At 42.4% G+C, this 14,642-nt stretch overlaps 1 protein-coding gene across 2 annotated transcripts in view; it reads left to right on the top strand.

Moving 5' to 3' along the window:
• LOC116398652 (zinc finger SWIM domain-containing protein 6-like) overlaps positions 1 to 14,538 on the top strand; it is a 35,991-nt gene extending 21,453 nt beyond the window's left edge. The window contains exons 5-14 of one of the 2 annotated variants that reach the window (XM_031875143.1): positions 1,208 to 1,378; positions 2,385 to 2,561; positions 2,674 to 2,820; positions 3,222 to 3,368; positions 4,553 to 4,813; positions 7,018 to 7,153; positions 8,288 to 8,445; positions 9,007 to 9,170; positions 9,263 to 9,344; positions 10,257 to 14,538. In XM_031875143.1, the coding sequence (XP_031731003.1) occupies positions 1,208 to 1,378; positions 2,385 to 2,561; positions 2,674 to 2,820; positions 3,222 to 3,368; positions 4,553 to 4,813; positions 7,018 to 7,153; positions 8,288 to 8,445; positions 9,007 to 9,170; positions 9,263 to 9,344; positions 10,257 to 11,119 (2,306 nt within the window). In that variant the 3' untranslated portion in view covers positions 11,120 to 14,538. Of the gene's footprint in view, positions 1 to 1,207; positions 1,388 to 2,384; positions 2,562 to 2,673; positions 2,821 to 3,221; positions 3,369 to 4,552; positions 4,814 to 7,017; positions 7,154 to 8,287; positions 8,446 to 9,006; positions 9,171 to 9,262; positions 9,345 to 10,256 lie in introns of both variants that reach the window. The other variant, XM_031875142.1, reaches the window with a different exon arrangement.
• Positions 14,539 to 14,642: the final 104 nt, after the last annotated feature.

Here is a 14,642-nt window from a genome sequence, read left to right as displayed (position 1 = left end):
ATCAAGGTGCGTTTCACTCGGTCGCCTGTCGGTTGCGTCATGTCCTCTTTGACTTCATATCCAGTTTTGAGACACACTTTTTCGATTCACTTTTTCGATCTTGGTGGTTTTTAACTCATTAACTTATTAACTGGATTTCAGATTTTAGTTCTGTTTTCATTGAGAGGCCGCTAGCGTCCGTTAAAGAACAAACGTTCTAGGTACGTGTATTTATGTTTGTCCATTTTATGCTGCTTTTTGTTCAGCGGTTAATCAACACAAATGAGCTAATCTGATGATGATGGTTGTTATTGTAGTGACTTTAGCTTATTTGTTTGTAATCAAAATCGATCATGAAAATAGAAGTCGAGCTTCGCTCACAACCAAAACTGTGATGCAACATGTAAAACACACACACACACACACTCTGTTGTAGGTTCTTGCTTTGCATTTCGTCACTCTGCACGTCTGACATCATTTTCTCTCGGCGCTCTGTTTTCCCTCCTCGTTGTTGTCCTTGAAGCAGCCGTAACAAAGAGACGGAGGATAAAGCCTCTCCTCTCCTCCTCTCTCCTCTCCTGTCCCCTCCCCCCATCCTTAGCCTCCCTCCTACTTTCACTCCCCCCTCTCCTCCGCTGTCCTCCCTATTTTTTTTCCTCACTTCCTTTCTTTTTTCCTCCTGTTTCATTTTGTCATCTGTCGTCTGCTATTTATCCTTTAACGGTTCCATTGTTCAGTCTTCTTCCTCTTTGTGTGGTTTCCTTCTCTAACTGGTGTCCAGTGTCTTCACGTCTTTAATCAACGATGCCGATGATCTCACGTTTGATTTATTGTTTCACAGATTGATTTATTTAGTATTCTGTGTTTCATCGTCTTCAATGTGACGACTGGCTGCTCGGTTATACGTCATTGTAAACAAACTAATTGGGGTTTTGCACTATATTTTATTTATCTTATCTTATGGTTCATGCTTCTGAAACGTGAGAATTTTAAGCTTTTTGTTGACTCACATTACAGTAAACTGAATATATATCTGAGCGTTTTAGACATTTTTCACCTTTTTCTGACATAAACAGACCAAACGATAATAGAAGCTGCAGAAATCAGTGCTTTTATTAATTTAATTCAGCATTATTCAGCTCTACTTTATTATTTCTAAGAGGTGAGAATGACGCGGAGTAACTCATTTTATGGTTGTGTGTGTGTGTGTGTGTGTGTGTGTGTGCAGGAGCCCTGTGGATGTGCATCGTGTTGAACCCTCACTATAAACCGGAGCAGAAGGGCTTCTGGCTCCGTCAGCTCCGCCGGTGGAACGGTGTGGACGTTTGTCCTCTGGAGGACGGGAACCACGGCAGCGAGCTGACCAACCTGACCAACGCTCTGCCGCAAGGTCCTCCAGGTAACCCAGGTGAGCCCTTTATATCTATATAATATAATATAATTAATATATATATATATATATTACTGTATATAACAGGTAACCCAGGTGAGAGGATGTGTATATTTAAATATATTCCCAAATCCTCTCCTGCATTCCATCTGAAGGTTTATTTCTCTTCTCTCCTGCAGCATCTCCTCCTCCTCCTCCTCTTCCTCATCTGTATTAACACTCAGTCTTCTGTCCCCCCCCCCACCCCCTCCTCTGTTAATCTACTCTCCCTCCTCCTACCTCAGTGCCTTTGAGCTGTATCACTGTTTTACTGTGTCTAATAGAATGAGTCTAATAACACAGTTGAGGTCCTGCAGCAGAAAACACAGACGAGCGTTTCTATGAGGAGGTAATAAAAATGTTTCCAATGAGAAGACGGGCGCTGTTATTACTGCTGCCGTTCTGTCCGTAATGGCTCCTGGTTTTGATGCGTTATCGACATTTATTTATTTATTTATTTATCCTGCTACAGCAGCCCGACACTGTGGGCCCCAAAATATCTACACATGAAGATATATAGATATTATGTGTCTTTGTGTTGCTTTTATTTAAGGTTTTCAGAGCTTCAACAGGACGTATAATGTTGTCTGTGAGTTATGCTGCAGGCTACAATTTGAGCCGATATTTGTTTACATTGTGGCACCATTAAAAATATGCCGAATCAGCAGTTCCTGTTTGCAGAGCACCCACTGATGTACGGACACCTATCACTGGATCACTTATACTGAAGGAATCTTAAAAACATGATGATTCTCAGGGAAGTTCTGGAGCTATAAGAAGTGTCTGAGCGGATTTATTGACATTTATTTGTGATGGAAAGTGTAAGATTCACTGAATCTAAAGATATGTGTGTCATATCTGTGTTCATGTTTGACTGAGTTATGTTGAGTTAACGTCCCAGCATGCACCTGTCCCTTTCCCCTCACTCAGCATCTTTGCCCGTTTTAATGACCCGATGTGTGTTCGTGTCTCACAGACTCGCTCACTCGGCCTCACCGGACGGTGTTCACGCGGGCGATCGAGGCCTGCGACCTGCACTGGCAGGACACCCACCTGCAGCACATCATCACCGAGGACCACTACGCCAACTACTGCCACCACGAGAACCTCAGCAGCTCCCTGTTCGACGGCCGAGGGTGGCCCCTGTGGCACGGTGAGAGAGCCGGCACACCTGGTGGAGACTAGAGGAGTTTAATTAATAAGAGGTCGACATCTAAACCTCTTCTTCTTCTTCTCCTTCTCCTCCTCCTCCTCCTCCTCCTCAGAACACGTCCCGACGGCGTGCGCCCGAGTGGACGCTCTGCGGTCACACGGTTACCCTTTGGAGGCGCTCCGGCTCGCCATCTCCATCGTGAACACACTGAGGAGGCAGCAGCAGAAACAGATGGAGTTCTTCCGCACGCACAAAAAAGGTCCGTTTCTGCCTCAGAGTCACGTTTGTTACGTCTAAATGAGGCTCATGAAACATACAGTTAGTTTTACATTTTATTTTTTGGTGTTTGTTTGTCGACTGTCGGGAGGAATTAATTAAATTTTATTATCTTTTAATTGGTTTATCCAGCCATTCATTTTCTGCCACTTATCTGGGTCCAGTTCATGTTAATTGACTTAATTATATTACTGATAATAATATTGTTATTTACAGCTGGGGGAAGTCCTGACAAATATATCAATAAATGTTTGTACTTCATAAATACTTCTTATAATAATGACCAGTATCACAGGGTATTAAATTGCACTGTTCAATGTAATTAGTTTGACTCCTGAGCATTGATTGTGAATATGAATCAATTGTTTGTGTTTGTTGTTGCAGAGCTGCTCCATAAAGGCGTGACGTCAGTGACCAACCTGGAGGGCTGGGTGGGCCACCCTCTGGACCCCATCGGGACCCTGTTCAGCACCCTGACGGAGACGGGACGGGGCAGCGAGGACGGAGCCGCCGCTCGGCTCGACTTCTCAGGTACGCACATACAAATACACGGCGCTGGAGGAAGTACTCTGTTCTTTTTTTTTTTTATCGAAGTAAAAGTACAAATACAACAATGTAAAAGTACTTTATTACAAATGAAAGTGGTTCATTTAGAAGTATTATCAACAGAAGGGAGAATAACTGACTGAGATCTGATTTTGTGGGACATTGTTTTACATTATTGATGAATTAATTTTAGAGCAACTTGTTGCTGTTAAGTTCCCAACATAGGGGTCAGGCCCTTCTGAAGGGTCGCCAGATCAATCTGAGGGGTCCTGAGAGGATTAATGGGAGAAGAGAAGAAGTTTTTCTGACTTTTCTGTCTAATTTGTGATAATTTCACCTCTTAAGGCATCGAAAAGTTATTTAAATAAAACTTTCCTTCTGACAAGGAGCCCAAACTCGACCCTGATTATTTAAATATAAAACGTCACAAGACAAAAAGTTTGGGAACCGCTGGATTCATTTTTCAACAACGTGTTTTTAGTCCGATTCTATTTGCTCTAAAAAGTACAATATTTCCCTCTCAGATGTTGTGTAGCAGAAAATGAAAACACTCAAGTAAAGTACCTCAAAACTGCCCGAAAGCAGAGTACTCAAGTACTTCGATAAAGTACACAAACACACACACGACTGCAGTGATTGCGTCTTCCTGTCGGAGCTGCAGGCCCTCGGGTTGCAATCAGCGGCGATGACACAGGACGTGCTGATTGGCCCGCAGTCATCCTCCAATAACAGCTCATGAATAAGGAATGCAGCAGGAAAAACACTCCAATTAAAACGCATTAATTATGCAGAAGGGGAGACGGATTTCAACTAACTGCAGCCAGAGAGGACCAGAGAGGTTGTTCTGGTTTCAGGTTGTTTCTCTCATCCTGAAAGTTTGCAACTAGGACTTCCATGATATCTATCTATCTATCTATCTATCTATCTATCTATCTAGATAGATAGATCGGGCACCGTTGACCCTCCCGGGACGAACAGCGACGTCGGCCAAGACCTCATAAAGCCGTTAAAACACATGATTCCCGTCCTCGGGAGGATACATATTCTCTGAAAAGAGAACACCAGAAGGAACAAATGGATCAATAGGTTTATCAATACTCAGCTCAGCCCAAAGGGAACATCTTCACCCCCCCTCCCCTCTAAGTCATCTCTCACCCTCCCCCCCTCAGGCTCACCAGGTTCGTGTAGGAGGACGGAGCATCCCGTTTTGCCGGCTCAGCATTTCCTGGAGGAGGGCGAGTCGTTCGCGTCGCTGGCCGTGGAGACGGCTCTGATTGGCTTAGGCCAGCAGAGGGTGATGCCGGACGGCCTGTACGCTCAGGAGAAAGTGTGTCGCAACGAGGAGCAGCTACTGGCCAAGCTTCAGGAGGTCGACTCGGACGACGCGCTGGTGAAGATCTTCAGGAAACAAGCCGGCTTCCTGCTCGAGGGTGAGTCAACGGCAGCGTGTTTAAAAGGATGAAGAGCTGATTTTCTTCTTCTCATATTAAATTCTATATGTTTTGGTTTTGTGCTGATGGTCAGACAAAATAACACATCTGAACATTCTGCGGGAGCGTTTTTACATAATTTCTGGACATTTTGTAAACCAAACAATCAATATGGAAAATAATCCTTTGCTGCAATCCTTCTTAACTGAAGCAAAAATGCTGCACGTGTGCAAAAGGCTAACACGCTGGTGCAATATTTACCATGCTCAGCATCTTAGTTTAGCGTGTTAGCAGGCTGTTAACATTTAAAGGAATACTTTGGTATTTTGGGAAATGTGTTTATTCACTTTCTTGAGTTAAATCAGACGATTGATTCTCTCATGTTTGTCTAAATATGAAGCTAGAGACGGCACAAATTAATCCCATGTTTAATTTTATAAAAGCAAGACCCTCCCGAGCATTATATAATCATTTATTTTAGAAAAGAGACTCAACAAAAGCCACCTTTGTGATGTAACGATCAGATCTTTTATGAATGAATGAATCCATTTCTCTCCCAAAGATTTAGACGAAAACAAAATGACATTTTCTAGTTACTTTGTCCTTCGTGAGCTTTGAGCTGGAAGGCACATTTTATTACCTTTGTACGGAGCCATGCTAGCTGTTTCCCCCTGTTTCCAGTCTTTATGCTAAGCTAAGCTAGCCGTCAGTTGTGTTGATGTTCTCATCTTAACTGTGCGTTTCCCCAAATGTTGAACTGTTCCTTTAAATGTTTCCAAACGCAGGAGCGACGCACATCATGTACACACATCATGTACACACATCATGTACACACATCATGTACACACATCATGTACACACATCATGTACACACATCATGTACACACCCTGAACCACAAGCAGCTCTTTGTGCTTTTATGTGTCAACTCTGTGTACTTTTACACTTTGTACTTCTGTATTTACGTGTGAGTGTATTGTTTGCATTGTTTGTTGTGTGTGTGTGTGTGTGTGTGTGTGTGTGTGTGTGTGTTGCTCATCGTGGTTCAAGGCCTTCTTCTCTCCAAACCCTCTGATGATTGAGCCGCTCACATTGTGACTTTATGTAGAGTGGATGCACAACAGGAAGTTTTATTATCTTATTGTCAACAAATCTGAGGAAAAGATCAAAATCAACAACAAATTGATCAATAATCTGATATCTGTTGTTCCTGTTAACACACATCACTGATCCTCCATCACCATCAACACACACACACCTTGTATTAATACTCACGAAAGCACCAAATGTGGATTAATCCGCCACTGAAAATAGTCCCCAACAAATGCTCCATTTCCTCCGGTTTGTTTTGGGGAAATTAGACGTCAATGAGAAAATGAGACTGTATATTTGTGAGGGGATTTCTTTAGAGACGTAATTACACATCGTTGGTCCTTTTTAATGGGATTTGTTGACAATATTAAAGATATAAAATAACACCAGACTGATCCTTTGAACCTGTGATGCTTCATTAAACGCCACATTTTCTAAATTTGTAATGATGTGCAACATCTGTGATGGAAAACGATGCTTTATCTTAAAACTTCAAATAGTTTCATATATTTCAGCTGCTTATCGCCTCTCCCTCCTTTTCCTACGCCCCCAATAAATGCGCTATAAACTACAGTGATCAGCTGTTTTAGGAGATTATTGAGCTTTTGTTTATGATGAAACTATATATATTTGTGACCCTCCTTTAAAGGTTTACGTCCTCAGAAAGAACCAATAAGTCTCTCGTTGGTGTTTAGAGACGCACTAACACATTGTTGGTTTCACACAAAGATTAAAAAAGGTAGATCAACAGCAGTGTCATCCTTTATAATGCTGACGTCTTTTGAGATCAAACGACTGCTTTAAAGAAAAGCAGTAATGAAAGTAATTCATTCCTTTTTGTTGCACAGAGAAGTAAAGTAGATCCGTCTTGATATCTTTTCCACGAAGCCGTCGACTCTTAAACTCGTCTGATTCTTGTAGTTTGTCTCTGCGCGTCGTCCTCGCGTGTTTCAGGAAGTCTCAGAACGTTTGACTAACAAAGCAATCGTCATCCTGATACTCCGCTGAGTCAAACTGTTTAAACCGGCCTGGGAAATAATCCAGCGCAGAAGGTCAGCGTCCGGTCATATACGGGAGTTCTCCGTTAACCGTTTCCTGTCCTTGTTTCTTCCAGCTGGTCCCTACAGCGGTCTCGGGGAGTTGCTCTACAGAGAAAGCGTCCCCATGCACACCTTTGCCAAGTATCTCTTCACCTCTCTGCTACCTCATGACGCCGAACTGGCGTACAAAATTGCACTGAGGGCCATGCGGTGAGTAGAAACTCGTCCTGTTTATAAAGCTTCCGTGTGCTCACATTCAGGACATCGATGAGATAATCTGACGCTCTCATGTCTGATTAAACACCGTCGTCAATCTAAAGACGTCAGCTTAACACAAAGGCTAAAACGTGCAGAGACGACAGATAAATGTCAAGTATTGTGTTCTATGATCACTGTAACGAATCTTCATCTTCATCTCTTACTGTGCTGGAAGACGTACTCGGATGTTTGACTCAAGTACAAATAGCATTTACCTCAATGTAGAAACATTCTGTTACAAGTAAAGTGCTTCAAAATGTTGTAAAAGTATTGGCATCAAAATATACTCAAAGTACCAAAAGTAAAAGTACTTCAAAATCCACATTAATGCATGTTAACGACAGCAGTTCTGCTGCATATTCGGCTGATTTCACATTTAAAATGAGAAACATAGAGGCGTCAGAAAGTCCGTATTAACTTTACTGCCACACAACTTCAGTTTTCCTCGAACACACTGAAACACCGATATAATAATTTAATATTCAGTCTCAGAAAGCGATTCTTGGGAAAGAAAAACGGCCCAAAAATCTGTATTTTAAAGTGTGCAGCTTAGTGTGGAAGTCCTCCTAACTGATGAGAGGAGGAACAGAAATAAAGAGTTTCTGCTCCGGATCGGACAGAACCTGTAACTGTAACTCCGCTGTCTCTTTTCGGTTGTGAGTGGATCCAGAGATCTAGACCTCGGATCTATCTCGGGCCCCGTTTAGTGACAACACCTCCTTTTTACTGGAATATTCTCTGAATTATTTAACGCTGCTGAAAACGAGTTTTATATAAAAATGTGTGAATAATAAATACAAGCTGTTAGTTTCCTCCCCGACCGCCACGGGTGTTACGGGAACTTTATGTCGTCTCGGCCAAATGAAACCCCTTTTGATTTTTATGATATGTAAATCTTTATATATATCTATTTAATCCCAGACTACAGAGACGTGGTCTCACAGCAGCTATAAGAGGATCTAACGGGAGAAGAGGACTTCTTTTTAAACCTGTTCTCAGTGCTCACGGCCGGAGGAAAACTATTGATTGATTCTCTAGAAGTAACGACTAATAAAGAACTATTTCTTTTATTCGCGCCGTGCTCAGGTTGCCGGTCCTGGAGTCCACGTCCCCCTCCGGCGACTTGTCTCGGCCTCACCACATCGTGTCCGTGGTGGCCAACCGCCTCCCCCGCTGGTTCACCCTCAGCCACATAGAGACCCAACAGTGTGAACTGGCCTCCACCATGCTCACTGCTGCTAAAGGTACACACACACACACACACACACACACACACACTTATTAAGACTTCATGTGTGCTCAAAACAGACGTGTTCATACGACGTTTCAGACCACATCTCAGCGCATAAATGTTTATCGCTGTTCAAAACAACCGCACTCGTGTAGTGTGTTCAGGTTGTTGTGGGCGACCGCTCAGACCATTCAGGGTTTCTGCAGAGAGAACATTTCATTTGAGACCTGTTTAATATCACATAGAACACAATGAATATCTCAAAGCAGCAAAAGGAATAACAGAAAATCAGTTACAATTATCTATCTATCTATCTATCTATCTATCTATCTATCTATCTATCTATCTATCTATCTATCTATCTATCTATCTATCTAGCTACTGTTACAAGCTACCCAAGTATCTCCTTGAAGGGAAAATATTAAGATTGATTTGTGTGGACATGAAAAGTATATATTAATATTAGAGGAAAAGATGAATTTAAAGCCGAGACTAAAAAGTAACAATGACTTTGCTTTTTTGTGTGTGTGTGTGTGTGTGTGTGTGTGTGTGTGTGTGTGTGTGTTGTTACCAGGCGACGCTCGTAAACTGGAAACAGTGTTAGAGTCGATCCAGAAGAACATCCACTCCTCGTCTCACATCTTCAAACTGGCCCAGGACGCCTTCAAAATCGCCACTCTCATGGACAGCCTGCCGGACATCACGCTACTCAAAGTGTCCCTGGAGCTGGGTCTCCAGGTAAACGACAACAACACACACACACACACACACACACAGGGAATCAGAATTAATATCAAGCCGGTTCAGAGCTAATCTCTGGCTTCTCACAGGTGATGAGGATGACGCTGTCTACCTTGAACTGGCGGAGGAGAGAGATGGTGCGATGGCTGGTCACCTGCGCTACTGAAGCTGGTGAGTTTGTGTTTCCCATGAAAAGTTAATTAACCTTAAAACTTAGTTATTTTTCAAGCAGTTGGTCTTGTAGAACTACAACATGCAGCTGTAAAATAAATGTAGTGATTTATAAAGTAGCATTAATTGGAAATACAAGTACCACAAAAAATGTCCTAAAGTAAATATAGTTAGTTTATTTGGATCGAGTCGATTAAAAACAACGCTGTAAAGCTGTGTGAGATGGGGATTTTGGAGGGAAGGAATGACTGGCAGGCTAGTAATTATAGAAGATTGTGGGCTTTGGGCTGATTAAGTAGACCTCTTGTTGGGACTTGAATACTGAAACCCAGCGGCTGTATTTCCCTGAAATGGACAGGAAGTCGTGCCCAGAGGGACGGAGCTCTGTCGGGGGGGGGGAAAAACCCTCCCAGAGGATTTCTTGTGAATGTTTGGGAGCGACAAGGAGTCCCTGTTTCTGTGAGCCGGGTTTAAAAGGACTCATTGATAACGTGCCAGTGGGGCCGAGCCTTCTAATGTCAGAGAATTAGAAATAGAATATCGGATTACAAGGGAAAAGGTCACTGCAAGACTGTCGGACTTATATTGTCATTTTGCTGGAAGTCAAGATTTTTAACGTCATTTATTTGTCATTCATTTATTTTGGTCTAGACTGCAGGATTTAAAGAGTAAACATGGTGACGTTTTTAGATTTGTGTGACTGCAAATGAACCCTATTTAAAGAGATATTTTCGACATACTATACTGTGACTTTTTTCTATTTTTACAACATATAATACATAAAATGGAAAAAAAAAGAGTTCCTATGATTGAACCTTGTGGAACACCACAATGAACTTTGAAAGGGGAGGAAAGCGTTTCCATCGGTAAGATCTTAATCCTAAACTAACGTTCCTCTTCTTCTCTGTCCAGGCGTGTTTGCGTTGGACAGCATCATGCAGAGCTGGTTCACCCTCTTCACCCCGACCGAAGCCACCAGCGTCGTGGCGAGCACCGTGATGTCCAACAGCACCATCGTCCGCCTGCATCTGGACTGCCACCAGCAGGAGAACCTGGCCAACTCGGCCCGCACACTGGCCCTGCAGTGTGCCATGAAGGACCCCCAAAACTGTGCCCTCTCGGCCCTCACGCTCTGCGAGAAGGACCACATCGCCTTCGAAACAGCCTATCAGATTGTACTGGACGCAGCCGCCACGGGAATGAACTACACGCAGCTGTTTACGATAGCCCGCTACATGGAGCACCGCGGGTACCCTATGAGGGCCTACAAGCTAGCGACGTTAGCCATGACTCACCTGAACCTCAGCTACAACCAAGACACGCACCCGGCGATCAACGACGTGCTGTGGGCGTGTGCGCTCAGCCACTCGCTGGGGAAGAACGAACTGGCCTCGGTCATCCCCCTGGTGGTGAAGAGCGTGAAGTGCGCCACCGTCTTGTCGGACATATTGCGGCGGTGCACGCTGACGACGCCGGGCATGGTGGCGCTGCACAGTCGCAGGAACTCTGGGAAGCTGATGCCTCTGGACAAGGCTCCGCTCAGGCAGCTGCTGGACGCCACGATTGGCGCCTACATCAACACGACGCACTCCCGGCTGACGCACATCAGCCCGCGGCACTACAGTGAGTTCATCGAGTTCCTCAGTAAAGCCAGAGAGACGTTCCTGATGGCGCACGACGGACACATCCAGTTCACACAGTTCATAGACAACCTGAAACAGATTTACAAGGGCAAGAAGAAACTCATGATGCTCGTTCGGGAAAGATTTGGTTGATCCAACGAACAAAATAGCCCTTTTTTTTATGTACATCCTTTCTAACTTGAAGTGAAAATCCTCCTAAAACAACATTCATGCAAATCTTATTCCTACTGCGAGGTTGAATGTGATGATGAACACGATTTCCTGAAGGGGAATAAGTCTCATTCATTCACGGTGAATGTTTCCTTTTCATTGTGAGTCGGACCGAGCAGGACCACCGACTAACGGGACGTCCCAGGAATAAGATACAAAATGTGTTTTAGGGTCAATTTTCTCCTAAAAATGACAAGTTTGAAATTGAAGGAGCAAAAGAAAACACTGTTAAACCATGAAAGGAAGGTGATCGATGTGTTTAAAACATTACGTTTGCAGAAGGAGTCGATTCGTGGAAGTTCGTGTATTTCCCTTTATATATGTATGAAAGTGAAAGAGTAAGAGTTTTACACTGAGTATATTATACTGTATTGTCCAGTGGCAAAATGTCCACCATGCACCTCCGACTTCCCTCAGCTAACGTTCAACAGCCTCAAAGAAGAAGACGAACGGCTTTAAACCAAATGGAGAAAAACTCCATCTGAAGTGACAAGTACCTCTTTTTAAAGGATCCAGCTTTACTCTTTCCCCTCCGAGTCCTCGCCATCCGATCCGTGAAGACGAAGAGAAGTTCACAACTCATTTAACCGGGTTTGGATATTTGTTTTCATCTTCAGGCTGATTGTTTTGGCTTCGCAGTGTTGTCTCAAACATTCAGTGCGCTTCATCTACTGTCACGGAAACACAGAATCAAACTGTCAGCATACATTCTCAGGGATTTCTAAGAAAAGAAGAAAGAAAAGCAAACGAAAAGAGAGAACAAAAGCATTTTATTGTCCCGTGTATATATGAAAGTATATGTCTGAGTATTGGAAAAAAAAATGTATATGTTAACTAATTTATGAAAGAATATTCTATGTAAGGCACAATACTTGAAGCTGCAGTACTTTTTGATTTTTGAAACAGACAAAAAAAAAAAAACATATCAGAATGACTTCAAAAAGGTTCGCCTTGCATCGCACCAGGGGCCAATTCCAAACAGAAGAGCATGTTTGGCTCTGCAGACATGTAATGAACTGTAGAAACCGAGACAGGAAGTGGACGTGCACAGTGTGTCTTCTCTGGAACAGAGACGCGTATTGAGGATCGGAGGAGTCGAGAGAAAGAGACGACTGTCGAGGCAAAGCGGCGGAGAAATACAGCTGCGATGTATTCGAGAGGGATCTGCCTCCCTGTCTCCTCCTGCAGTGATCCAGTCACATGTTCTGTGTCTTCTGACATCCCAACTGTGCAGGACGAAAGTTGCTCTTTAACGTCGGTCTTGACTTTTCCATTTTTTATTTTTCTCTGAACCTTTTCTCTAGAGTCTCTCACACAAGAACAGCCTTCTTTCTTGCCTTGTCTTAATGCTTTAAAATAACCAAATGGGAGTTCTAACTACCAAACGTTTCTCATACGCCAACACACCTTTGGTTACAACCTTTCTTTTGTATCGTTCATTGTTTTGAACTGAACTGTGTTCTGTGCTTAAAGCTCAACTTCATCTGTTTTTCAGTGTCGTCTCTTGTTAGAAGCTCTTTGTTTGGAGATATGCTCCCGTTTTATTTATTACGTTAGTAAACGATTGTACAACCGTGTCGACATGCTCATGAAGTTGAAACTAAGATTTGATACACTGATCGATTTATTTATGTAACTAAAATCACTGTTTTATAAACTTGTTAATGAATCAACATTTTGTTTTAATTAAATTCGGGGTTTTTTTCAGAGGACTAAGTCTTTGTGTTCTTAATTATATACACTGAGGATTTTAGATGATAAAGTACATTAAGAGTCATAAAGAAACAATAGAATACTACTACGTCCACATGGTCTGAGTAGAGGACTTGAGTCGGGTTTCGAATGCAGGACTTTTACTTGTAGTGGAGTATTTTCACAAGTACTTTTACTGAGGTAAAGGATCTGAATACTTCTGGTCTACTCACCAGATTCTAATCAACCATCAAAGAGTTTCATCAACACCAGTCGTGGTCACGTACACATCTGTCCAGCAGCAGGATGTGGACACAGATGTTTATCTAAAGCGGAGTTTGGTTCTGAGGGTGAACCGTCTCACAGATTAATGTCCTCAAAGAGGAAGTCATCATTCCTCTTAGTGCTGCTTTTACTTCCTGCAAAAGATAATTTAGGAATTTTAAGCTTTCCTGATCCCACTTCCTGTCTGTTGCAAGGGGCCCGTTATGGACAGGAAGCTCATACAGAAAGGACGTTTTGTTGAGGAAACAAAAGGAGCATTAAATGATGGAAATACGGTTCAAACTGCAGACTTTAATCGACTACATTAGTGACACGTCATCTGATTCACACTAGTATTTCTACACATCTGTCTGTCTTTCTTTTGTTGTGAATGTTTTAACTGTTAAATTAAAATGAGTGAACTGCAGCCATGAAGATGGACTGAACCAATATCAAGATTTATATACATATGTATTCTATCCTTCTATCCATTTAAAACAAAGCTCTGGAATATTATCATTGAATCTGTGTATTTTAACTGGTATCTAGTAAGGGCAGATGTACTCTTACATGTACTATACTTTGCTGCTACTAATCATAACACACACCATGTACTTCGCTATAAGTACTGATAATATACTTCTTATTATATATATACATATGTACTTAATATATGTCTGTCCTGCTGCTGCAACACCTACATATCTGCACTGAGGTTAAAATAGTTTTATCTTCTTAAAGAACTATCTCGAGATACAAGACGTGATTTTCTTTTGATCAAGACTTGAATATTTAAGCTACGGCAAAATCTGAATCATCACACACCGGGGGGGCATAAATAAATATTTTCCAACATGCTTAAATATTATGTTATTGCAACACAAATTCCCAGCACAATGTTTACGGACGAGAGGTTCTTCTGAGCTCTCAGTCTGTTTCTTGCAGCTCAAGCAGCAGGTGATCTTGTGATTCACATCTAAAGGAGCCGACGTCTCACCGGCATCATTCCGTCACTCACACACGTATCATGCTCAATCTCTGTGCACTTAATCCCACATGCCAGCACTACTTCAGGCTTTTTCTTTGGGACCACACGGGCACAACGAGCCGGTTTCTACGTCAATCAGAAGATATCCTGTAACCAGACAGCAGCTTATTTCTGTGACTCCATCTGTGTAACAGGCAGATAAATGTTATCACCTTCCATCACACATGAGCAGCAGCGGTCCGGCCTGTTATTCCACTCCTGCTGCCACATCCACTCCGTTTATCTATTATGGGAACTGCAGAGGTGGTTTGTCACAGGATATCAGATGTCAGATGAATTATCAGGCAGTTGACGTCATTTTAACGCTATGTTAGCATTGTGTTTAGCACTAGTATTTTTTATTTCATTTTATTCTTATATGTGCCATTTTTTTATATGATATTCTATATTTATTCTATTGTCAATAACTCCATAAAAAACAATTGATCGTTTATATATATA

The sequence above is a fragment of the Anarrhichthys ocellatus genome, unplaced genomic scaffold (genome assembly GCF_004355925.1).
Source record: "Anarrhichthys ocellatus isolate YVR2014 unplaced genomic scaffold, GSC_Weel_1.0 scaffold87, whole genome shotgun sequence".
NCBI lineage: Eukaryota > Metazoa > Chordata > Actinopteri > Perciformes > Anarhichadidae > Anarrhichthys > Anarrhichthys ocellatus.
This window is presented reverse-complemented; position numbering and strand designations above follow the sequence as displayed.